At 59.4% G+C, this 25231-nt stretch overlaps 1 protein-coding gene across 6 annotated transcripts in view; it reads right to left on the minus strand.

Annotated features, from left to right (window-relative positions):
* Positions 1-780: 780 nt before the first annotated feature.
* The window catches only part of Dis3l2 (DIS3 like 3'-5' exoribonuclease 2), a 292479-nt gene continuing 268028 nt past the window's right edge, over positions 781-25231 (minus strand). For 4 of the 6 annotated variants that reach the window (XM_005395384.2, XM_005395381.2, XM_005395382.2 and 1 more), the window contains 7 exons: positions 5811-5994; positions 5143-5229; positions 3099-3246; positions 2805-2935; positions 2627-2731; positions 1672-1773; positions 781-1277 (listed from right to left, as the gene is read on the minus strand). In XM_005395384.2, coding sequence (XP_005395441.1) covers positions 1104-1277; positions 1672-1773; positions 2627-2731; positions 2805-2935; positions 3099-3246; positions 5143-5229; positions 5811-5994 — 931 coding nt within the window. In that variant the 3' untranslated portion in view covers positions 781-1103. Of the gene's footprint in view, positions 1278-1671; positions 1774-2626; positions 2732-2804; positions 2936-3098; positions 3247-3406; positions 4301-5142; positions 5230-5810; positions 5995-25231 lie in introns of those variants that run through there. The other 2 variants (XM_013519947.1, XM_005395385.2) reach the window with 2 other exon arrangements.

Consider the following 25231-nt stretch of genomic DNA (forward strand, 5'->3'; position numbering starts at 1 on the left):
CCTGGCTGAGCTCTGCTGCGGGACACCCCTGGGGACAGGGACAGCCTACGGCTGACAGGAAGTGACACAGTGTTGGGGTACAAGGCAGCCACCCTTGGGCCTTATGGTTGGACTGCCTGGGCCAGGAAGCACCCAAAGGGCCTCTCCCTGCGTCACCCCTCCTCTCTTCTGCTGTCTGCTCCCAGAAGCTTCTGGAGACGGGCAGAGGGGGTGACATGGGTGGCATTGCGGGAAAGGGTGTACAGGAGCCCTGGCTTCAGCCCACTTCCTGGCACTCTGGGGACGCCAGCCTTGCCTGTGCAATCCGGGGGAAGGCATGTAGGCCGAGGCTGCACTAGCGGGTACACGGTGTCGGTGGTCCGTCTGTACCTCAGGTTGCAGAGGGCGCTCAGGACGCCAGGCAGGGTCACCGGGGGCCTGACCCCTCCGGGTGGGCTGGCGACAGGAAGGCTCCCCACCCTCCGAAGCCCGGCCTCCCTCCATCCCACGCCCTGGCACTGCCAGGTGGCACTGGGGCATCACCTCCCATTGGGGTGTGGGGCCAGCTCTGCTGGCTCCAGAGGGGGAATGAGGGAGATGGCGGAGAAGTGGGGGGCAGGGCGCAGGTGGCCTGGTGCCATGCATACTAATGACACTTTTAATCAGCCACGCACAACTCTGCATCAATCTGCCACGCAGCCAGCTGTGCATCATCCCGGAGTGGACAGCAAGGTTCCGGGGACGCTGACCCGGCTCAGCTGTGAGGGCGGAGCCTGAGCCGGGCTCTGAGCTTCGCACAGGTGCGCTTCACACTTGATTTTATTCCATGACACTGATTGGCTGACCCTGGGTCCCAGGCAGGGGAGGGCAGGGGTAGCGTGGCCCGGTCTCCGGGGGACCGGGGTGCTCCCTGCTGGGGGATGTGATGGCCAGGCCTCAGCCTTCCACCCGGTCCCACCCACTCCCTTCCAGTTCTTTTTTTTAAAACTGAGATGCAAAAATGAAATGAAAAAATAAAAACAAACCCCTGAGTTGTTAAAAACCAAAGTAAAAGTCCCCTTTGGTGTCAAAAGGTCCTCTTCCTAAAAGCCGGCAGCAGAGGGGGCCGGGCTGCTCTGCTGGGCTCAGGCCTCGGGCTCCGTGTCCTCGGGCTCCGTGTCCTCGGGTTCCAGGCCCGGCTCCTCGTCCTCCGGGCTTAGGCAGCCTGCGGGAGCCGGTCGCTTCAGGATGGCCCTGTACTTGAGGGCCACAGCCTCGGCCTGCAGGACCACCTCCACCAGGCTGAAGATGGTGATGACCTGTGGCCGGGCCCACATGGGAAGGGGACACAGAGAAGGGGCCTGAGCTCAGGGCCCAGGCCTGCCACTGTGTGCCCAGGAGAACCAAAGAGCCCGGGGCACTGTGTGCCAGGCTAGTGCATAGCTAGGGGGTCAGCAGGGGGCTGGGAGGCCAGGGCAAAACTGCGCTGGGGGATGAGTGTGGGGTCTGTGGCCCCATCAGATTCTCACAGGAGCCTCCGAGTTAACAGCCTCTGCCCATGGGGGGCTCAGGTGAGGGTCCCAGGAGGCTGTCTGAGCGGGTTGCTGCGGGGACAGGGGCCTGGAACCTGAGGTGGGGCCCGCAGTGCTGGGGTGGCCGGGGCACAGGTGAGGGTGCAGGCACGGGGACAGGTGGGGACAGTGGGGTGCTGACCTGCTGTGCTGGCTCCTGCTCCGGGTCCTCAGGCTCCCACACCAGCGTGAGCTCAGGCTTCCTGCCCACCTTCTGGAAGTGGTAGGACCGCAGGGCCAGGGCCTGGGTGCACATGCCAGCGCCTCAGGCCTCGGCTTGGGTGTCGCCTCCTCCCCTGCAGCCCTGGCGAGCCCCGGGCTTGGAGCGGCCCTCCGCCCTGGCCTGCCTCAGGAGCGCCTGACTGGGATGGGGCCACCTCGAGCCTGGCCTCTGCTTCTCGCCACCTTCAGCTGTGGTGGCCCCAAGGGGCCCTGGCCAGTGCCCAGGGCCGGGAGCGGGGCACCCCGGTGCCCTTCCGTGGGCTGTGTCCCTGCGGGGGGTGGGTCTCCAGCTATGGGCTGGGTGACTGCAGCGCTGACCCGGACCTGAACTTTGGTCCTCCTCGATGACCCTGGGCACAGGCCTGGCGGTTCCCAGCGGGCTCAGCACTTTCTCTTTGGTTCTTGCTATTTTATTAGCACCATGTGCACCCTGGGGGACCACACGGCTGCTAGGGCCGTGCCCAATGCCAGCAGGACAGGTGCGAAGGCTCATGATCGGCCAGGGAAGGAGCTGGGCTGGCCCAGGCCCAGCCTCCTCCTGCTCTGGAGGGTGGTAGGAGTCTCCTCTGGCCTCTTCCCCATAGCCCGCACGACCTGCCACCCCCGGCTGGTCACCTCCCGGGTGTTCTCGGTGCCGGGTCCTGGGGGAGGGGTCCCCATCCCAGGCAGGCCTAGCAGGTGACCTGACAGGGCCAGCGGGTGGGCCTGGGGGCAGTGCTACCCAGAACTGAGTGCGGGCACGGCAGATGCTACACGGCCTGTCTCCCCACGGCATGGAGCAGCAGGGACCACTGTGCTACCACAAGGGCAGCGGGGGCAGGGCCAGGCAGGGAACAGGGTCCTCCGGGAGGCCAGCGCCGGCCGCGGGCACTCACGTTGCAGTAGACGCGCTTCTGCACTCCATAGCGCAGCACCAGCACGTCGAAAGCTTGGTTCAGGACGCCCATCACCATGGCCTCGGACTCCAGGGGCCCGCTCTCCTGCAGGGACAGCGCTCCAGCACGTGCTCTCTGGGGCCCGCCGGCACCCTGGGGCAGTGGGACGGGCGCTCACCTTGACCAGGATGCCGAAGAAGAGCCCGGTGCTGAGCTCCTGCACGCGCTTGGACGCCATGCGGCGGTCGTTGCAGTGGTCCGCCTGCTTCTGCAGGGCGTGGGGCTCCACATCCGGCCGCTCCCTGTGGCCTGGAAGAGGGGTGGGGCTGGTGTGGGGCCGCACGGGGTGCCGGGTGCTGCCCAGGGTGCTGGGCGCCGCGGACCCCGCCGCAGCTTCTCCCGCTCCTGCGCGTGCAGGGCTGTTCAGGAGGGCTCCCCTCGGTGGGCACCCCGTGGTGCGCGGCGCCCTTACCCAGCGCGGCGGCCAGGAGCCGGTGCACCACGACGTCGGCGAAGCGGCGGATGGGGGAGGTGAAGTGCGTGTAGAGAGGCACGTTGAGGGCGTAGTGCCGGAACTGTGCCTGGTCCCGCAGCACCCCGGAGCAGAAGTACAGCGCCATCTGCGGGCGGGATGTGTGCGGGCGGGTGAGACCCGGAGTGTGGAGGGATGGGGGTCTCCCACAGACCTGACGGCGGCCAGTGAAGCTGGGCAGGCCTTGGCGCCAGGACTCACCATGCATGAGGTGCCCAGACCCCTGCGGGGCTCCAGGGTCATGGTGACCTCACCCCAGGCCTCCTGGGTTTCCTGCTTGGGGCACTCGGAGCACCCAGACAGCCCTGGCCCTGCTGGGGACGGGTGCTAGGAGCCCTCAAGACCTATGCCTATGCCAAGTCCCTGGCAGAAGACATGAGGAGGGTGCCTTCTGCTCTGCCCCTCCTGGGGTGGGCTGGGCTCAGGACACAGAACAGGGAAGCCAGGGGCCACGCTGGCCCAGGGCTGGGGGCCCAAGCAGAAGCTGGGAGGGATCTCTAGGGGACACAAAGCTGAGGCCACCTCCTGGCCAGGACAGGAGGGGGTCAAATCCCACCTAGCATGAAGCCTGCGGGGGCTCCCCAGCCCGCAGCTGAGCAGCCCTCATCCCCACACTGAAGGCTACCCCTGCTCCCCGTGCCCCACACACCAGCCCGACCCACCCCTTCCTGACCGTCCGCCCTCCCTGGGGCCAAGACGCACAAGTCTGAGTGCTTAGGGCAGGGGTTTGGGCTGGGGTGCGGGGAGATGCCGAGCCTCCGGGGCCAGCACCCAGCTCAACCCCAAGCCTGGTGCAGGCCGCAAAGTAGCGGGCCAGCGCCTCTGCCCAGGAGCGCGTGCACAGGCTCCCGTGCTGCTCCCGGCTCGGTCACACCTGCCCGTGCACCCGACCAAGCTGCGGTGGGGCTGCCTTCTGCACTGGGCTCTGGAGTCCTGGGCGGGGCTGTCGGGATTGGGATTTTGCGGCTCTCAGCTGCGCTTCTCTTCCAGCTCCTGTGGCCTCTGGGTCGTGTCTGGGGCAAGTCACAGGAGGAGGCAGAAGCAGTCTTCAGCTCAGGCCGTTGGGGCCCTGTTCTCAGCAGCGGCCCGACTGCCCAGACAAGCTGGGGTGGGGAGAAGGGTACGTTCCCTGGCTGGCGGAGCTGTCTGGGAAGATGGCATGGCTAGGGACCGGTTTCCTGCAGTGACCGCCATCCTTGGTGTGGTTCTCAGCAGAGCACTTGGGACCTGGGCTCTGGTGCCCCTGCCCTGGTGCCCCCTGGTGCCCCCTGCTGCTGTCACCCTGTCCTGGGCCGTCCACAGGACCAGCACGAGCTCAGGAGCACTGCGGGCCCTTGGCCACTTGCTACTGTTGGGTCCCAGGCGGAGGCAGCCTCTGCTCGCCGGCAACCAGGGCCAGGAGAATCCAGTCTTTTGGGGCTTTGTGCAGCTCCCAGCCTGAGGATATGGGGGTGCATAGCTTCCCCAGGGAGGGTAGGCCACAGGGCCCCCTACTCTGTGGGCACTTCTGGGGGCTCAGGGGGGTTCTGGTCCTAGCAGAGCTCCGAGGTGTGAGGAAAGCAATCAGCTGAGGCTGGCTGAGCCCCGCTGACTCTCAAGAACAGACCTGGAAAGTGGGGCGGCTCTGACAGGGCTGGGCTGGGGCCTGGGCTGGGCTGCCCCGACAGTCCCCAGTGATGGCCCTGTTCTCAGGACACTTGGGCCAGTGGGGGCCTGACTGCAGCCAGCAGCAACCACCTGTCCACCCCACGGCGTCACTCCTCCTGGCTGAACTCCCTGGCTGGGGTGGAGGTTGGGACCTGTTCTCCCGCCTGGAGTCCCTGGCTGGCTGTAGGTCAGACCAGCCACACACTGGGAGCACACTGTCCCACCTGTCTGTCCCCGGGGCTGCCTGGGGTGTCCTCCCTCCACCAGGAGTGTCCCCACCCCCTCCATCCTGCCAGGCCCCAGAGGACAGCAAGGATGGAGGCAAGAGCCCCCTTACCTGCATGGGCCTGGAGAACATGCTGGTGAGCACCTCCTTTCGGGCCAGTGAGTACTTGTCATCACCAAATATTCTCGTTAGACTTTTCTAGAGGCAAAGCCCAGAAACCCGGTAAGATGCAGCCAGGCTTGGGAATGGCTCTGGGCCTCTGTCACCTGCCGACCATCTGATGTGCTCTGGGAAGGGCTCAGATAGCTATACTGGGGGGGGGGGCAGCCCACAGCCTGTCGTCCATGCTGGGCTGCAGAAGGATGCCCAGCTCTCTGATCTGGGGCCCCCCAGGGCTCTGCAGAGCAAGCGTGAGAAGTCCCCTTCCTGTGGGATCAGAGCCAGGACCCTGGGGCCCTCAGCCCCATGCAGTGTAGCTCCAGGCAGGAAGAACCCCAAACCACTTCCCATCAGAACCGTTCCTGGCTTCCAATAGTCCCACACCTCGCTGAAGGCTCTGGTCCCTGGCATCCTCTGCAGCCTTCCCCATCTCCGGCTAGGGCCTCCTGACTCAGACCTGTCCCCTGGGCTCTCCCTCCCAGCTGCAGGGGAGACCTGGCCACAGACAAGGGACCCTGGAGGGACGCAGAGGCCACCGCAACCCTGACTCCCAGGCTTCCTCTCCTCTCCCTGAAGCAGGCTGCCAGCTGCCGTCCACCCGTCCACCCACCCGCACTCACGTTGAGGGCACCGGCAGAGCTGACATCCACGGCCAGCCCCATCTGCTCGCAGAACTCCACCAGATCGCCCAGCATCTTGGTCTGCGGTGGGGGATGCCGGCGCAGCAGGGCCTGCTCCGGGAAGGCGCGGTGGATCTTGTGGGCCACTGCCATGTTGGCCAACAGCATGAACTCCTCCACCAGCCTGCAGGGGAGGGCGGGGACGTGAGGGGCCCACCACTGGTCATGCTGCCCCTTTCCCAAGCGCCCCGTGGGGCTGGCACTCTTCCGCCCTTGAGGTCCTTGGGCAGAGACAGGCTCTCAGCCACCTGATCTGACGTTTCCCCCTTTCTCTGCCACCCTCTGCGCCCGGTCTCCTTGTACCAACACGTGTGCGCCGCCTTTCTCTTCCGCTTTGTGTGTGCACTGTCCCCTGGGTCAGGCAGGGTCTCCTGAGGACCTGCGATGGTGAGGTCTCACACCTGCTGCGGCCCAGAGCTCAGCCTACAGGGATCTGTGCTAGGATGAGCCAGGGGGCAAGCCCTGTCACCTGGCCAAGCTTCTGGGGGAGAGCAGCTGAGGGCTGGGGGGTGGGGAGGTGGAGGTGGGGTGTCCAGGCACACAGCGCCGTCCTCTTGCTTCCCCAGGCTGTCTCACCAGGAGCCCTCTCTATAGGAAGCAGCTCCCACAGGTGGCCAGGGGAGACTCGCGCCGCCAGGGCACCGGCTCTGGCCACAGTGGAGGCCCTGCCCACAGTGGGGCCACGGCTCAGGAAACCAGTGGGGCCGTGCGTGCTGGAAACCTGAGCGAGGAGTTTCTCCCTTGCCCACCGATGTCAGCTATAGCTTTTCCAGCGGCCACTGCCCTTTGACCTCTCACCTGTCCTCGTGCCCCTCACTTCCTTCCAGAGCCCTTGGATCCACACCTCCGCAAGCCACCGCGCTCCCCGAGAGGCAGCGTGAATCCTCGCCCTGCCTCGCTCCTGCTGCGGGAGGCCGAACGAATCACTGCCTTCTCCCCCCTCAGTCAGGAGACAAACTGCCGCCAGCCCCAGCCCGAAGGCTGCGCTGGCGTGTCAGCTGCCCGAGACAAGCGGCACCCCGTGCCCCCCATCCCGCCAGCGCCCTTGCGATTCTCCTCCCTGCGCGCCGCCCTTGCGGGCCTTCCCCCAAGGCCAGCTCCAGTCCTCTCCATCCTCCTCGGGCAGCGACCGGCCCAGGGCTCCCTGTGTCACGGTCTAGTACCACAGGGCTCTTGCTTTTGCACCCAGACCTCGTCAACCCAAGGGGAGCCCCTGCTCCCGTCGGGCAGCGTCCATCACCGTCACCGCCCAAGGTTCAAGTGCTTGCGCTCATCCATCCGCGCGTCCATGCGCTCAACAGACACCGCTCTTGGGTCCAGCACATTCCAGGCACAGCTCCCCACTTAGTCCCGGAATCCCGCGTCTGTTCCTCGGGGGTAGAGGGGCACCTGTAACCTCAGGGCTGCCCCCAGGCTGCACTTTGCGGACAAGACCGGCAGGTGGCAGCATAGCCCCACAGCCGGGCAGCACAAGGCGGCAGGGACCAGACAGCACCGCGCTCCAGCCCTCAGGTCAGAGTCTCGCAGCAGTGCCGTCTCCTGCTCCCCGTTCCTGGAGGGGATCCTGTATCTCGCCTCTCCCCGTTAAGTAAAGGTGAGGACAGAACAGGAAGAAAAGGTCAGGGAGCAGGCGGACCTCGGGCAGCTGCTTCTGCAGTGACCCCACTACTTGTCCTCCCTGACCCGCCTCTGTCGTGCAAGTGACCCAAGGTGTGGGGACAAAGAGTGGATGCTAACCTCAGCAGCGGCGGGAAGCCCTGCGGGAGAGGCAGACCTCGGACGGGGCCCCCGCGTCTCGGTCTTCCTTCCCTGCAGCCCCAGCTGTGCCCCCTCTGCGGGGTGGGGCAAGAGCGCCTCTCTCCCAGGCAGTTGGGCGGCACTCAGCACCGGCTCCACACAAGCGCCGGGGTCACCACGCAGGGAGCTGCGCAGAGGTCAGGCTCGTCCCTGGGTGCCGGCGAGGCTCCCTGGTGAGGGCAGCCCAGAGGTCCATTTCCCATCATCGCACCCTCCTCTCGCCCGCAGGAGGGACGGGATGTGCAGGCGCAGGGCCCCACAGGCCTCTGGGGTCAGGCCCGAGGGCAGGCAGGGGATCCCAGCGGAGCTTAAAACGAGAGGGCCAAGGCCCAACAACCTGGCCAGCAGCCAGAGCTCCTGGAGCTCAAGACGCCCCAGCGAATGGGGCCTGGCACCGCAGGTCAAAGCCCTGGAGGGGTGGGCCTCTCTCTGCTCTCCTCGGGACGAACCCGCTCCAGGTCCAAGTCCACGACGGCCAGCAGGGGGCGCCTGCGTCTTCCGTGCCAGGCCCTCGGACGTGGCAGGAGAAAGCTTTGAACCCAGGAACTTCTGGGCAGGACACAGCCCTGCAGTCCAAGGTCCCGGGCTGCCGAGGCTCCCGGTCAGTGCTCTGGGGTCAAGGGGAGCAAACAGGCTCTGCGGGGGTCCAGGGCTGCTGGAGACTCCGACCGCAGAGCCCCCCACCTGGTCGCTCCCTCTCCTGGGAGCGAGGCTGCACACACGGGCAGCCGCCAAGCCTCGGGCGTGACCAAAGCTCTCCTGCGCTCGGGAGCCTGAAAGAGGGCTGAGGGACGGGCTGCTGAGCGCACGCAGCCCTGCACGCCTGCCCTCCGTCACAAGCCACATCCTCCTGGGCGCCCACACTCCAGGGCCCTGCGGAAAGGGGAGCCGGCACTCAGCAATGGCCTGACAATTGCTCCCAACAGGGCTCAGCAAGGCCGTTTGCTGGGTCGTCCAGAACCCCAGCCAGGGCCTTGGAGGTGGGGCTCTGGCCCAGGCCTGGCATCTGCAGCACATCTGGAGTCCCTCGCCCCAGGGGTCCCACAGTTCTGGAGACCCAGGGCGGGCCTGTGTTTGACAGGTGGCTGCGCCCAGGCTAGGACACCACCTCAGCCCTTACTAGCAGTGTCTCCTACCCATGCTCTGCGCCTGCCGCAGTCCCTAATGGCTCAGTAGGCAAAGCCACAAGCAACCTCCACACAAATACACAACATTACACACACCCTTCCACATAGCAGAGGTGACTTCCATCCAGAGTGGCATCTCCCAAAGTGTATGAATATTACTTAAAGAGAAAAGTATAGCCAGCCATGGTGGTACATGCCTGTAGTGTCAGCTGTTTAGGAGGCTGAGGCAGGAGGATCTCAAGTTTGAGGCCAGCCTGGTGAGCCAACTTAGTGAGAACCGGTCTCAAATAAAATTTCAAAAGGGCTGGGGATGTAGCTCAGTGGCAGAGGGGAGCCCTGGGTTCAACCACCAGTACCTGTCCCCCAAAAGTATACTATAAGTACAAATGTCTGTGAAATGCTGGGGGTCGGTTTAGTTTTACCAGAGCCTACCCATCTGCCTTTATGATGGTAACATGCCTATAATGTGACCTTATAAAGGGGAGCCGTCTGAGAATGGACCCTGTCTGTGTCATGTCTTTAAGGAGGCTGCCTGGGGTTGGGGCAGCTAGAGAGGGAAAGATGTCCGCCCCTTCTGACAGAGCAGCCGTCTGGCAAGTGGTCAGCGAGGTCTGAGGCCCAGCTTTAGGCAAACCTGCGCTGTTGCTTCACGTCCCATGCTGTGAGTGGCCCGGGCGTCCTGGACCAGATGTCCTCCCTACAAGGCCGCCCTCTCCCAGCCCGCCGCCCACCCCCTTGGTGGCTCCCTCTGCTGCGGGGAAAGCCCTTCCTCCTGGTGTCTGGAGTGCTCCCCCTCCACCGCGTCCCACATGCCAGCCACACTGCATTCTTCTGGCCCTTTTCGCTTCTGTCCTTCCACATGCTGTTCCTGCAGCCTGGAAGCCCTGGCTGCTCCTCGCCTGTCTCTTTTCCTTGGATGTCGCTTGCTGTGGGAAGCCGACGGGGGACCTGTCCCATGTGCTACTCCCTTCTACCCCTTGTGGTACCTGGCCTCTAGGCCCCGGGCTGCGTCTCCTCCCCTTCCAGTGCTGTGTGCTCAGTCCCAGTGCAGAGTGAGGGATGCTGGGCTGCAGCACAGCAGGCTGCAGTTCAGGAGTCCATGGTGGTCCCTGTCACTGTCACTTTCCAGTTGGCCACACAGAGAGCACATGGTCTTACCCCTCTCGGGGCGAGGATGCTAACATGCACACAGGGCTTCGGTCCCAGATCCCTGAGCAGCAGCCTCCAGGTGTCCTGGGCACTGCAGCCCCCAGGGTGCCTCGGCCTGCCCCCCGGAGCTCCATCGGGAAGAGGTGTGCACAGCACAGGGTTATGCCAAGAGATGAGGAGGAAGGACAGGTTTTACACGAAAGGGATGCAGTGGTAAGAGCATGGAGGAAAACCCAAACCCGAACCGGAAGCACTAGGCACGGGCAAGTCTGGAAAGAGGAGCGGAGGGGCAGGTGCAGGGGCAGGGGCAGGTGCAGGTGCAGGGACAGGCCGCAAGGCTCCCGCACACATGCGGGGACAGACAGTGCAGGACATGACTGCAGCACTGAGGAGCTGGGGGATCTGCAGTGGAGGGCAGGCCCTGGGCCCAGTACTGTACCGAGGACACTGTGGGGGCCCGGAGCGAAGCCAGGAGCACGCTGTCCCCCGAATCGCCCCTTGCTCATAGGAAGCACACTGTCCCCAGTCTCTTCAAAGAGAAACGAGCAAGACCTGTGCCTGTCATGCAAAGGACGAGGCCCCTCGTAACGGCCCCAGGACAGAGACAGTCTCCTTGGGCCAAGCAGGCTGCAGGCAGGTGCAGGTCGGATCTGGTCAGCTCTGCCCCTGGCTGTTCCCTCCCGGAAGCTGGGGGCTGATGGGGATGCAGGGAGGCTGTGTGGCCAGAGCGGCAGGGCCTCCGAAGACACCCAGTTTCCAGCTCTGTTTTACCCTAAGCCAGATGAGAGAGCCACCCCCTTCTGTTCCAGAACACTCAGAGGTGGCTTCAGGAGTGACGGGGCGACAGAGAGCTTCCCCGGGCACAGGGCTGAAAGTGGCCGGGCTGCTGCCAAGGCAAAAGGATTTTTCAGATACCAACACCAAGTGTGCGACATCCACTCGGCCTTTCTATAGGATCAGCAGGCACATGGCCACAGTGAGGCATGTTCAGTGCTTGTTTTGCTAGCTCAGGAGGAAGTCTCCAGAGGCCAGGCGTCTGAGTTCACCTGGGCCTTGCCAAAGGGAGGCTGGTGGCTGTGGTGGGACAGGAGGGGGCTTTCTTGAAGGAGCTGGGCCACAGTGCAGAAAGCCCTTTGTCAGCGCAAAGCTAGCCCGATTCCCGGAGGGGGGCACAGCAGGCCTGCATGCAGGCGGTGGCCGCTCCCGAGCAGAACCGGGTGGCAGGCTGTGTGCGTGACCTTGCAGAGTGGGTGATGAGAGTGCACTGGCTCCCTCAGGTGTTGACACATACGCCCTTCTCCAGGCCCCCAGCTGCCCAACTGGAGTGGACACCGCTGGCCAGAGGTGGCGTGGTCAGGGTGCACAGAGGCCAGCCACCCAGGAGCCGCTGCAGTGCCCGATGACTCTGTGGCCCTGTGCAGCAGCCAGGGTTCCCTTCTGTGCCCCGACAGTGCGACCAGTGAGAACAAGCTTGGCTCACCCCAAAGGCGCTCTTGCCCACGGCTCCCGGGGAACAGCCCCCTTCGGCAGGGCCTTCCACAGCCCCACAGCCTCGAGAGGCTGCAAGGAAACCAGGCAGCTGTGCTCCCTCCTCACAGCACGCACGGAGGCCAGTGTGGGTGCTCAGGTGTGCGGTGGGAACCAGACCGGGCAGCTCCCCTGCCAGAGTGGGGCAGGGCTGGCAGCAGGGCTGGGCTGCAGCATGGGGCGGGAGGAAGCAAAAGGAAAAGCTAACTCCCCAATGCCCTGCTGTGGATCAGCTCACAGGGTCCAAACCCCCCACAGCCTCGGAGTCACTTCTGTGTAAAGAATTCGAGTCTCCCTTTGCCGGGTTCGAACCCTCTCCTCCTGCACGTCTCCAAGGAGGCCCACCCCACCGCAGCCAGTGGTACAGTCTGGCCACGGGGCCTCAGCTGCACGTCTGGGGGCCACAGGGGGCCCAGGAAGGGGTCTGGATGACCCTCCTGAGAGCAGGAAGCCTTAGCCCAGGGCATGAGGACGTGTGGGGCAATCTGAGTGGCGCCCCTATGACAGCAAGGCTGAGGGAGCCACTCAGCCTGTGGGACACTTGCTGCAGTTGCCGTGAGTGGCCCTCGGTGCTGCAATCAGCAGGGGAGAACAGCGACCCCACTGCACTGCCTGCTGTAACTGCAGTGGGAGCGACTCCAACCCGAGGCCCTGGGGACAACAGAAAGAGGTCAGAGAAGCATGCAGGATGGGTGCCACCAGGAACTGCCTGGGCACTGTGGGCAGGAGGACAGGCTCCGGGAGGATGGTGGGGATGAGTTTGAGTTTTGTTGGCAGACAACCAAGGCCACAACCAAGTGTGCCCCAGCTCTGAGTGCATGGGGCGGGGGTACAGAACCAGCTTGCTTTATTTTTCTTTTGGCACCAGGAATCAAACTCAGGGCCTCGTGCTTGGCAGGCAGGCCCTGCCCTGCTGAGCTACATCCCCAGCCCTAAACCAGCTTCCTCGTAACATAGAACTGGTGAAATCTTTTGTTTGTTGTTGAGATGGGATCTTGCTATGGATCCCAAGCTGCTCTCAAACTCATGATCCTCCTGCCTCAGCTTCCTGAAAGCTGGAATTATAGGTGTGTGCCACCATACCAGTTTATGAAATCTTTTGCTTGTACAACCTTCACCCCTTCTTTCTTGCTCTAGGTCTATGCCCAAGGCAGGGCTGAGGGTCTTCCTGGAGCCACAGCCAGGAGTACCAATGCTTCAGGCCTCAGGGCCAGAGTGAGGCTGCTGGTCAGAGGGGCTTCTGGCATCCCTGCTCCAACCAACCAGCAGGGCCAAGCAGTCTGTGGTCAGATGGGCTTTCAGAGGACGCCCTTTGGGAGCCTTGAGTCCACACGAATCCTCACTCTCACACTTGCTGTCCTGGCCTCCTTCCCCCACCCCTCATTCCTCCTGGGCCAGCCACACCTGCCCAAGCCCAGCCTGGTGGGCTGGCTCTGAGAGCTCTATTGACACTGCTCCCCGGGACCTGGAATGGTACCTGGCACGAAGCAGGCATCAGCAAACAGTTGTTCTTTATTTTTCTGCAGAGCTGGGGATTGAATCCAGGGCCTCACACATGCTGGGCAGGCCCTGTACCACTGAGCTGCACCCCACGGTTGCTACTACGTTGTCTTCTTACTAGGTTGTCTTCTGAGACCAGTTCTTGCCAAGTCACCCAGGCTGGCCTTGAACTTAGGATTCTTCTGCCTCAGCCTCCCAAGTAGTTGGGATTACAGGTGTGTGCTACCACACCTAGGAAATACTTTTTCTTATCTGAGGCTGCTTCACCTGTCTATGTAAGACTGAGAGCTCACATTTCTATGGCAGGAAGTTATTTTCACGTGATGGTCATGTGGGCCCTGGGACCGCCGAGGGTGAGACAGGACAGCAACATCTCTGTGCCCCCGGGTGGAGCAGGGTAAAGGGGCAGCCCAGGTTCTCTGAGCCGTGCCGCCTGGAGCTGCCCGAGGCTGGCAGGGATGAGAAGGTGCTCCTGCCTCTCTGCAGCCTGATGCCTGGTGCTGTGCCAATCCCAGCCCACCCAGGACTCAGTAATTCCCATTACTGATGCGAGTGTGGGGAGGCTCGGAGAGGCGTGACTCCCTTGCTCAAAGACCACGGGCCTGGCCCTGCTTGTCCTTAGGCGACCCCCAAAGACGAGGAGGAGATGGGGCTCTGCTGAAGCGAGGATGTGTGTGATGCAGGGCCTGAGCTGAGGCTGCACCGGCACCGGGAGGGACGCCTGGTCCTCCTGACAGGCCCCTCGTGAGGGCTGCAGCAGCGACCAGACCTGGCTCTCCCCTGCCTGAGTCTGAGGCTGGGTCACCGTCTCCACCCTGCAGGCTTTCTTTCCAGAGCCTTGCTTCGCCTCTGCCTGGTTCCTTCTGCATAGTGGGACAAACGGCAGAGTCACGTCTTGGCTCTCGGCCCCTACCTCCCGGTAGGAGGCTGCATCCTCTGTCTGCCTCTGGGGGTCTGGCCCAGAGGCATCCTGGGGCCACCAGGAGCCACTCTGTGTCCTCTGCCACCCCCCGGTCTTCCTCAAGGGGCCTGCCTGGGTCTCCCTCATCCTCACACTCAGCGCAGCGCGTGAAACTAGCGGGTGTCCAACAGAACATTGGACAAGCAAAGGAAAGAGTCTTACAGCCAGTGCGGGTCCTCCAAGCCCCAGGGACATGGCTGGGTCTCCAGGGCCCTTCCTCCCACTCTGGGGAGGGCTCTAGGAGTTGCTTTCTGGGTGTGAAGGGGGAAAGGGCCCCTCTGACATGGAACGCAACTGTGCACAGCAGGGCTTCCTGCAGACATTCACTCTGACCAGCACTGGCCTCAAGCCCCAGGAAGGCCTGGCCCCAGCTGACCTGGGATGGCATGCACGGAGGGCCACGGCTTCTCCAGGAGGGTGGCAGCTTCACTTGAGGAGTCACAGGCAGCTGCAGCAGCCCACAGGGAAAGGACCAAGCCTCCGACCCACTCTGCCGCATAGCCTGAGGCATGCGACTCACCCTGTCCTGTGTGCCTGCTGGGCTCTCTAATAAGGACTAAATGAGCAACACTGCGTGAAACTTTCTTGTCAGGGTCTGGTGCTTTGGAAGTACTCCATAAGCACAGACTGAATCTGTAAGGTCCAGGCTGGGGATCTTTTATTTGAACTGCTTGGGACCAACAGAGCTTCAGATTTTCGTCTATTTGCATAACTTTTACTGGTTCAGCATCCCTAATCCAAAAATCTAAAATCTGAAATTCTCTCAAATCCAATAAAGTATGCTGACTGAAATCTCAGAAAATGTTAGATTTTGGAGTATTTCGGATTTTGGTTGTCAGATTATGAAACTTTAATCCATACTAGGAAAACCCTCTGCACTAAATTAGGGTGGTACGAGTGGTGCTATTAAGGAATAGAAGGCTGGGCGTGGTGGGGCATGCCTGTAATCCCAGCACTCGGAGGCTGAGGCAAGAGGATCACCCTGAATGCAAGGTCAACCCGGACTACATAATGAGTTCAAGGCTAGCCTGAACTACAGAGCAAGACCCTGTCTCAAAACCAAACCAAACCAAACCAAACCAAACCAAACCAAACCAAACCAAACCAAACCAAACCAAACAAACCAAACCAAACCAAACCAAAAAGAAGATGAAGAGCATGAAACACAAGGGAAGCAGTGTATTCTCCCGCTCCCGGAGGCATCCACGGGGCACTGCTTGACCAGAGCCGCTGTCCTTGCCTGGCACAGGGGTCACATCAATGCAATCTGCCACCTGCTGTCACTGCACCGGGTCATCGGTGGGCCCTTCCCTCAGCAGCTGCTGGCACCTGCCCTGTATTGGGGCTACACACCCAACAGGGTGCCCCAGAAAAGCTATTTCCTATGCTTTCTCCTCCTTCCACCTGCACAAGCATTCACACTTGGATGCAAGGAGTTCAGAGACTGCTTTGGGTTAGTGTTATGGTTTGTGTCTGGATGTTCCCCCAAAGCCTCATGTAGTCATAAAGCCGGCTTCTAGAGTTTGTGATTGATCCATGGTCCAGTGTTGGGATTATGGGTGGGTGCCACACCTGTCCTGGGGCGGATAGTTTGCATACAATGTAAGGAAGGGAAAGAGGCTGCTTGCCACTGCTCCTTCCTTTTGCTCTTGTTGCTTTTGCTGTCTTCCGCCATGAACTGTTGCCCTCTGCCATGTGCCACCCTGCCTTGGAGGCAACCAAGTATGGACTGAAACCGCAAACTATAAGCGAGATAAACCTTTCCTTTCTTAATTTTGGGTGTCAGGTCTTTTGTCTCAGCAAAGAGAGAAAAGTAACCAAGACAGTTAGGAACCAAAGAACTTGCCGCACAGGACAGCCAGCAGGGTGCTGGTCATTCTGAGAGACCCAGGGTTATGTTCACAATGTGAGTTTGATGCCAGTAATGTCGGGACACATGCTGGGAAAAAGCGTGAAGTAATGAAAAGTTCTTTCTGCCGCAAGAGCAGAACATGGAAGAAGTACAGTGATGGCTTCTTAGAATATTTATTGCACAGAAGATGCTGACCACCTATGGAAGACTGAGAGGAAACAGATCCGGAGGAAATCAGATGAAATGCACCAGCCGAGCCCATCGGTTCAGTACCCTAAGCCTGGCTTTCAAGCCCCAGAAATGCAACCACACCTAGCCTTGCATGTTCGAATCCCAGTGCAGAACCAGAAGGTCAGCAGCACACAGGCCCAGGCATTGGGTCATAACATCCGGACCTCAGCCAGAACCTTCCTGCCTAGGAGGATAACCCTAACCTCTCTGCTTGGCTTCCTAAGGGATTCCGCACCCCAGGAGGCCCCGCGCTCATAGCAGGTGTCTTTTGGACAGTGGTGGTGCAGTGACGGCTGGTTCTGACTGCAGGGTGGAGACAGATGGAATGGGGTCTCTGTAAAGTCCCATCCCAGTGAAAACCCAGAGCTCTTCGGAGACATTTCATCTGGGGGCAAATGGACTGCAGAGTAACACTTTTTACATGACAATATAAACATTTCAAACAATCCTAACTTACCAAAAAATGACTGTTAGGTCCAGTTGACGGAGTTAAAGAAAGACCTGCGGGTTTAAGAAAGAGTTTTTGGCCCTCAAAAGAACGACTCCTCTTCCAAATGAAAATGCCAGTGCAGACAATAATTCTATCCCTTTCAGTCTGGGTTGTTCCAATCAGAGCTCATCTGTGGAAGACCATACCTCACCTACCCTACCCGTGCCAGGCCCCCAGGGGAAGCAGCAGGGGACAGGAAGGGCCCAGGTGGCAGAGCTGCAGTGCCCACACTGGGGGATGCATGTAGCTGAGCAAGAGGCCTCCCCCTAGAACTAACTGGAGCACCCTAGGCGCCCTCAGGTCTAGGGTGACAGGCCTATTCCTTGGGGCTGGTGAGGGGTCATGTGGGGCTGCCGGGATCAGCCCGGGGTCAGTGGAGTGAACCGTGTCCTGTATCTCTGCCAGGCCTTGCTGCACTGGGGTTTTGGAGCCGCTGCCTAAGTGGGCCATTTCCTCCCACTTAGCTCAGAGGGCAACAGCTGAGTCACCCGGGAGAGCCCTTCCCAGCTGGATGCAGCCCAGAGGGAAAAGCACCCTCACAACCGTGGCTGTGGGTTCCTCTGCAATGCCTGAGGCAGCTGCAAATGATTCACAGCCTTTGATAGCCTTTGTCATCAGCAGCAGTTCCTTCAGGCTCCCAAGGCTTCCTGCCCAACCGCCAAGCGAAAGCCACAATGCCCTAGAGAGCTGGGAGTGGCCCGGGTCAGAAACACTTCCCAAGGGGCAGTACAGCCAAAGGTAGAGTGCAGTTGGGAGGAGGGTCTGGTCACCTGCCAGGCAGCTGTGGGAGATGACAGCCACGGGCACCTTTCTCAGCTCAGACCCAACCTGCACTTGTGCGGCCTGTGTTCCGCACGGGCTGACCTGGAGAGTGGCAAAGGCCTGCAAGTTTCAAGGGGGTGTCCCACCGGGACCCCTGTTGCTGTCAGCAGCAGAGGCATCTAGAGCCTGGGGCAGCTGACTGGCCGTCCCCGCTGGCTGGGCACAGAGGGGCCTGTGCATCTCACAGGGCAGTGCCCTAAACATCACAGCCTCCTCGAGACTCTTGGTGGCTTGGAAAGAGGCCATGTTCCTTGGGTTCGAAAGCTGTCCTAGGCTCACCGAGCCCAGCCCTAAGTGACAGGGAGCAGCCTGCCTCCTGGGGATATGAACCCTGGATGGACAGATCCCAGAGAGGCAGAGAAAGGAGGTAAGTCACACCAGGAAACTGTGATGGACACAGGAGGGCAGAGACACAGCGATTCTCCGCCCTGGGTCGGGGGTGGGTGGGGGAGCACGTTCCCGTGTGCGGGAAAGCATCTGTGAAGGGGACGGCGGGGTTTCCAAGTCACACTGGATTGCGGCAGCCCCAGGAGGCTCCGGAAAGGAAGGAACTGCAGTCCGTCTCAGAGAGACAGCAAAGGAACAGCAGTTACACAAAGGCAATTTAATTTGAGAAAGGAAAAAAGTCATTTGCTTAACATAAGCCTGGGTTAAATCAATCAAAAACACATCTGCTCTCTTAATAAAGGCTTGAAGGATTTAGTTTCAAGAATGCTTGGTGGCCCAGATTTGTCTGTCTTGCAGGGAACCTTGTGGGTCATCCTGGGGTGCAAAAGGAGGAGGAGCGTGAGACTCAAAGGGTGGAGAGAGGGATCTGGAGCCCAGGCGTCTTCCCCACCGTGGCCCCAGACTTCCAGGCCTGCTAGGGGGAGGTGTGTCCGCTCTTCATCTCTTCACTCCTTTGCCCAGGAGGGAAGCCCTCAGTTGCCACCACCTCCCAACCCTGGACAACGGGACAACAGGAGGTAGAAGGGACAGAGGCTGCGGGGAGCTCAGCTAGGGGCTACCAGAGCGGCAGGCAGGGGTGCTCAGGGTCGCAGACAGGCGCAGAGGAGGCCTTTCAGTGAGGAGGCCCTCACTGCCCGAGTTCACTCCCAGTGCAATGGACTCCAGAGAGGCTGGGGCAGAGAGCAGTGCTGCGTGGAGATTTGGAGGAGTGGGCGCCCTGGAAGAGGGATGTAAATACACCCGAGAGAGTTCAGCGCTCTCCTCTTGGACATCCGTGACACGAGAGCTGTTGTGCGACCTTGGGGGGCTCCACATTCAATATGTGATCAAGGAATCTGGCAACAGTAGGAATGGCCCGGCCTCCACCATCTGCCTGACCCTCTGTTCAACAGCCAAGAGATGCTGGTACCTCCGGCCTGCACATCATTAGCGGCTTCTCCCCTGATGGCTTCGACTTAGTCACCCTAACTTCACCCTCAGAATAGTCCGGGGGCTTACTGTGATGGGCTCAGCACCACGGCAATCCCTCCTTCTAACTGAAGCAGAGAGGGACAAGCGTGCAAGGCCTACAGAACTGTGGAAAGGGCAGATCAGCCATTAGGATGACTCCTTAAGAATCACTTCCAGCAAACACCAGAAAAGATCCAGCTTCCTGGGGTCCCTTCAGTGACACTCACAAGTGTGAAGAAGGCGCTCGCAGGTCCCAGAATCACAGTCCTGGAGCAATGGAGCAAGTGGTAGAACCGGAGGCTCCAGGAAGTGCCCCCAGGCCTGGGGACCAGGGAACCAGGAACTGGTTGCCCCTCCTGGTTCCCCCAAAGAATGCAGGCAGCTCAGGCCTTGCCTCTCTTCCCTAGTGATGTCCTTCCTGCATCCAAGTCTCGAGCCAATGAATGCCTAGAAAAATCTAACCCACACTCAGAGCTAGAGCTGTGAGGAGCCTGGGAAGGGTCCCTGCATGGTTTCCTGTCTAGGTTCGGAAGTAGGAGCTAGAATATAAAGCGGGATTTGAGTAAGCCAGCGCTGGGAGTGTGCTGAGAGCAGCTAGGTCAGCGGGCAGGACTACAGCATTAGTGAAGGCCTTGCAGAGTAATCAACACGAGCTCCTTGTATAGTAGCTTCTCTCTCTCTGTCCCACACCGTGTATGTGTGTATGTGTCTAGGGACTGAGCCCAGGGCCTTTGTCCTGAGCTATATACCCAGACCTTTGTTTTTTACTTTGAGATAGGATCTCGTTATATTGCCCAGGTTGGGCTTGAATTTGTGATTCTCCCGCCTCAGCCTCCCAGAGCACTGGGGTTATAGGCATGTGCTACCATACCTGGCCAATTCTCTCCAAAAAGATTTTCAGTTGTAGAAAACTTGACTGACAAGGTGAAACTGCCTTTACAAGGTTATAATTAGTAGCTTGTGATAAACATTAGTTCCCTTTTTCTTAAATAAAATTCAGATTCCACTTGTCTAGTTCCTTACCATGAACGATCACTGCCACATTTCAAACCTGCAAGTACTCCCCAGACAAAAATAACTGCAAGTGCTACACTTTCCTGCAACTGGCAGTGCAGCAGGTTTGTTCACAGTGGCAGTGCCACAAGCAGGGGCACTGAGCTACGATGCTGGGACAACTGTGACATCACTGAGTAACGGAAATGTTTCACTTTTGTTACAATCTTAGGGGACCACGGTCTGTCACTGACCAAAACAGTTATGCCGCCCATGCTGTAATATCACACGTCACACACACAGGATGAAGTATGACACTATGAGGAAATCAGAGAAGACCTACATAGAGGGATAGAATGGTTTTGAGGACAACATCATAGAAATATCAAATTTTTTCACACTGATGTGTTTAAAGTGACCTCGGTATGCAAGTCCTAGCAAGTTTGTGTGTGTGTGTGTATGGTAACCGACAATCCAGATGCTGATGTTGATACAGAAATGGAAAGAGCCAGGAACACCTATGTGTTCTTTATAGAAGAACAATGGAGAAAATCTAGCTTTACTGGATATCAAGACATGTTTTTTTTTTTTTCAAAGAAAGGCACAGAATTAGGGTACTGTGGTTTCAGCACAAGAACAGAAAATAAGTTAGGGGTACGTCTTCAAGATTTTGATATAGGCAAAGATCTATTAAATGGGATACAAAAGCCCTTAAGGTTAAAAAAGGATAGATTGAACTTTATTAAAATTAAGCACTTCTGGCTGGGCATGGTGGCACATACCTGTAGTCTTAGCACTTATGAGGCTGAGGCAGGAGGATTTCAAGGCCTTATCTAAGGAAAAAAAAAAAACTCAGGAGAAAAAGGCAAGAAACTTGAAAGTTTACTGAATGAGCAACGAACAGCAGAGCTTTCACATACTGCTGCTAGAATTACATGATTCAACAATTTCATTCCTAGGTAATACTGAAAAACAGATATATGCATATGTGCCCCAAAAGACATGTACAAGCAGAATTGTTTACGTAACCTCAAACTGGCAGCAACCCAAATGCTGACTGGATTCACGCAGACTGGATAAACTGTGGCTCATTCATACAAGGGAAAGCCCTGCAGCAATGAAAATGAGTGGAGAGTAAGTGGATGCAGCAACCAAGCTGAATTCTCATAAACATGGTGCTGAGAGAAGTGGAATCGGACGCAGTACTAAGCGATTCCATTCACACCAAGTTCAAGGCCAGGCTAGCTAATCTCTAGGGTCAGAAGTTACAGGCCCTGTCCTTCGGGGGAGCACTCCCAACCTGGGTGTGCTTGCTGCCTATCTGCTTAGGGTTGTGCACAGGTCTCTATGAATGTCCAAAAGGAAGTTATACAGAGTGAGCTTACTGCAAAATCTACTCTCCAGTGTGTGTACCACGGAAGGGCGGGACGGGCGCAGAGAGCCCTGCGTGTGCACTGATGGGTCCGCCATGGTCTGTGGCTAGCACAATCCTCCCACTTTCATGGCTTCCACATTGCTCTGCTCTGCTCAGCTGTGAGCTCGGAAACCCTCTCTGGCGGCAATGCAGGGTCTTAAAGCATGATGGCAGCTCTGTCCTTCCTGGTTCACCAACAGGTCTGAGGAAAGGGTCCCAGCTCAGCCCAGCTGATGAACAGCTTGCCCTGGCCTCTGTGGGCCACAGTACCTGTGCAGGCGCCTTGGAGATTGAGACCCAAAGGTGCTGGAAGCAACTCCTTATGGTGCTGAAAGCCACCCTTCTGTTGGCTCTGCCTTTTTTTTTTTTTTTTTGTCCTTTTGAGACAGGGTCTTGCTATGTAGAGTTCAGGCTGGCCTTGAGCTCACTTTCTAGCCTAAGCTGGCCTTGAACTCACAGTGATCCTCCTGCCTTAGCCTCCCGAGTGCTGGGATTAGAGGCATGCACCACCACGCCCAGCTATTTTTGTGTTTTGAGACAGGGTCTCACTGTATAGCCCAGGCTGGCCTTGAATTTAAAGCAATCCTCCTGCCTCAGCCTACTGAGTGCTAGGATTATAGGTGTGTGCCACCATACTTCATTTAAAAAAAAAAGAGGGGGCTGGGGATTTAGCTCAGCGGCACAGCACCTGCCTGGCAAGCGCAAAGTCGTGAGTTCGATTCCTGGTACTGGAAGAAAAACAAAAAACAAAAAACAACAACAACAAAAAAGAAAAGCTCTACTTGTTTACAGTTTGACATGGGCACGGTGCTTCTTGGGAATCAGTTTCCCTCTCCAAAATGGGAGTGTTCACACCCTTTCCTTTTCCTGAGTAGCAAAAACTGAGGAAGAAGGAACTATCCTGCCTGCTGCCACCCACAGTGAGGTGCGGGCAGGAGAGGCATGAGGGGCACGGCTGCCTCCCTGCACCACAGGGACACTGGAGACACATGCCCTCTGCTGAGCACCACGGGGGTCCGCCGTGGGAAGAGGAGTGGGCTGGCGCTGTGCCCTGCAGAGCCCCACCTGCCGCGGTGGTCACGTGAGCTCACACCTGCGCTGTGCCGCTCCCACACACACGGGCAGCTGCAGCTGCTGCATGAGGTCACTCCTGGCACTGCCCTGCCGTGCAGCCTCCAGCTCCCCTGGCCCCTCCCTGATCTGCAGCTCCCCTTTTTCCTGAGCTGGGACTCGAGCAGGAACAAGAGAGGCCTTCTTCATCCCGCCCTGGCAGTGCCCGCGGAAGCCTGGAGGCACTCGCTCTTAGGTAACACCCTCTTCACCAGGGGACCTGGCACCTGCCCCAAGCGCAGGCAGAAAGTGCCATTTCTCAAGTGCTGGGAAGGGCTGGTGCTGGTCTGAAGTTGTCAGGGCTGCTGGGAAAGATTCTCTCTGCTTATTCAGTAGGGAGGACGAGGAAAGAACCAAGCAGAGGGAGAGATGAATCAAATCCAGGCCCTGATCCAGGTCCCCTGCTCTGTCCTCACAGAAGGGCGGCAGCCAGGGAAAGGCACCATGAAGGCTCCTCTCGAATCACGTACTGATGGCCCCAGGCGCAGCCGTGCAGGTCCCCGCTACGTCGGCCCCAGCCGCACTTCCTGCCATCACATGGCGGAGGGCTGCTCCCAGACAGGGACTCTGTGGCTGCCCTTGCGGGATCCTGCAGGAGGTGAGCCTCCTCCAGCAGAGGATGCTGGCTGTGGCTGCGGGGCTTCCTGCCAGCTGGCCGAAGCTGGCTCCGAGGTGGCTGCGGCCTGGGACTTCCTACGCAGCCCCCTTCCCTGCTTCCTTCCTGGGGTCGGGCCTGTGTGGAGGCCAGGAGGCCTCCCACCTCCCTGCCTGCTTTTCCTTGACCTTCCTGAGTGGCGTCCTCCACTCTTCCACTGCGCACTTAATCCCATCTCAGCATCTGCCTCCTTACGGACCGCAACGCTCCTGAGTGGTACCGGAGTGGCTTGGAGAAACAGGAAGGAAGGTGGCCTCAGGCACTGGCTCAGTCACTGTCTGGTGGGCGAGGCTGCTCTCCGAGAAGTGCGGGGCATGTTTAGGCCTGGCACAGGGGATGCAGGCTCAATCGCTGTGTGCCGTGACACAGAGTGGGCTGCACCGTGAGCCCGCTGGTTGCTGTAGAGGACGCTCTGCCAAAGGCTGGCAGCTGACAGCGGCCCTTGTCAGCAGGTAAAGGTCAGGTCTGAGGGCGGGAGGCCTCCTGGCCCAGCCTCGCCTAGTAAGGCTGGCAATGCCCCTGCGCCGCACATTCACAGCCTCTTCTCTCAGGGCTAACGCCCGAGCCGTCCACTGGGGACACGCTGAGCTGCACAGGCAGGAGGAAGATGTACAGAAGACTCGAGGTGAATCACCTAGGAGGCCTCGAGGGGCTTTTTCAAGGGGCCAGGAAATAGGGTTCACTGGCTTAAGGGTATCTTTTGGGGTGCAGGATTTAACTCCCTGGCAAAGACTCTAGGGATGGGGCACACTTGCTTCCGGGTAGTCCTGTGAAGTCTGGAGAAGGTGACCCCTCAGGCTGAGTGAAGGCAGATGACAGGAAGGAATGAGGACCCACGGAGGGCCACACGGGGAGGAACGTACTGCCCGCAGTCAGGAGCCTGGCAGAGGGTGGCCCCTGGGAGACCCACACCACAGCCTCAGATACCTGGCATCTAAGGTTCAGCTGCAGTTCCCCTCCATGGTGGGAGGGGACAGAAGAGGAGGCTGGCACAGAGCCAGACCATTATCAGCTAGGGGATGTGGCAGCTAGAGCTCAGAGAGGCAGGGGTGGCACTGCAAGGCCACACGGAGGGGCTGGGGGATGCCCCCCCGGGGCTGAAGCAAGGCTCTGCCCTGACACTCTGGGACCTCGCCTTGGGTCCCGTTTGTATTTTCTAGTCAGTAAAACAGACAGCAACGTCCTTCTTGATTGGCTTTAGGAGTAGAAATGGCCACGTGCTGCTGAGGGGTGTGCAGGCTGCAGGGGTCTCCTGTCACGGCCGCACTCCACAGACGGCAAACCAGATGTCATGAATAGAGGACAGAGCTGCCTGAGTGTGACACAGGGCTGCTCCTCCTGGTCACTACTGTGTGTCACTACCAGGCAAAATCTAAATACACGCACTACTGTATTTATGAAGTTGTGCCAGGGTTTCCAGCTCCTCCCTGCTATGCGCACGATTACCCAGGGACACAGCTCTCCCCTACTGTTGCAGAGGCGCCCTGCCCTGTTGAGGCTAAAATTTGGCTCCCGCCTTTCCCTTGCCAAGCATTGTCACCAGGGACTGGAGGAGGGATGAGGGGCGCAGATGTGGACCAGACCAGGCCACGAGCTCTGGAGGTCTTGGCTACGAGAGGAAACCCACAAGTCAGCCGCTGACTGAGATGCATGGGGCAGAGCGGAAGCAGGACCAGAGGCGGGTGGGGCAGTACGCTAGTGAGCACTGCCTGACTTGGCTTCGGGTGACCGTTGTCAGTGTGTGGAGTGGCTTCCTGGAGGAGGGACACTTAGCTGAGTGGAAGCAAGGATCACTCAGAGGGTGCTGCAGGCTGTGGAGGAGGGAATGTTCTAGAAACAGGAAGTGGCATGGTCCCACAGGACACACAGTGTGGGAGACTCAAGGTGGCCTGGGACATGCAGGGGATGCTGGGCAGGGGAAGAGGCTGGGTCCTTAAGGGAGGCAGGTGGGGCTGGGCCACTGAGCCGCCCAGGTGGTGATGAGCGCCCAGCCCCTCCATTGGCCATGAGCTTTGGTTTTTTGTTTTTTTTTTGTTTTTTTCCGGTACTGGGAATTGAACTCATGACCTTGCGCTTACCAGGCAGGTGCCATGCCGCTGAGCTAAATCCCCAGCCTCTGGGAATGAGCTTTGGAACGCAGAATCCATGTTTATCAGTGCCACAGCCCCAGTGCCTAGAGCTATCTTGGTGCGTAACAGAAACTCTCTGTATGTTGGGTTGGCGAAGGACCAGTCAGTTTCACATTTGTAGAAGCTGACTCAGATTTCTGATACCGACAAGATGGCAGATTGGACAGGCACAGGCCTCTGCTAACACAAACAGAGAAGCGATGGAT

The sequence above is a fragment of the Chinchilla lanigera genome, unplaced genomic scaffold, assembly GCF_000276665.1.
Source record: "Chinchilla lanigera isolate Chin_1 unplaced genomic scaffold, ChiLan1.0 scaffold00052, whole genome shotgun sequence".
In the NCBI taxonomy this organism is placed as follows: domain Eukaryota; kingdom Metazoa; phylum Chordata; class Mammalia; order Rodentia; family Chinchillidae; genus Chinchilla; species Chinchilla lanigera.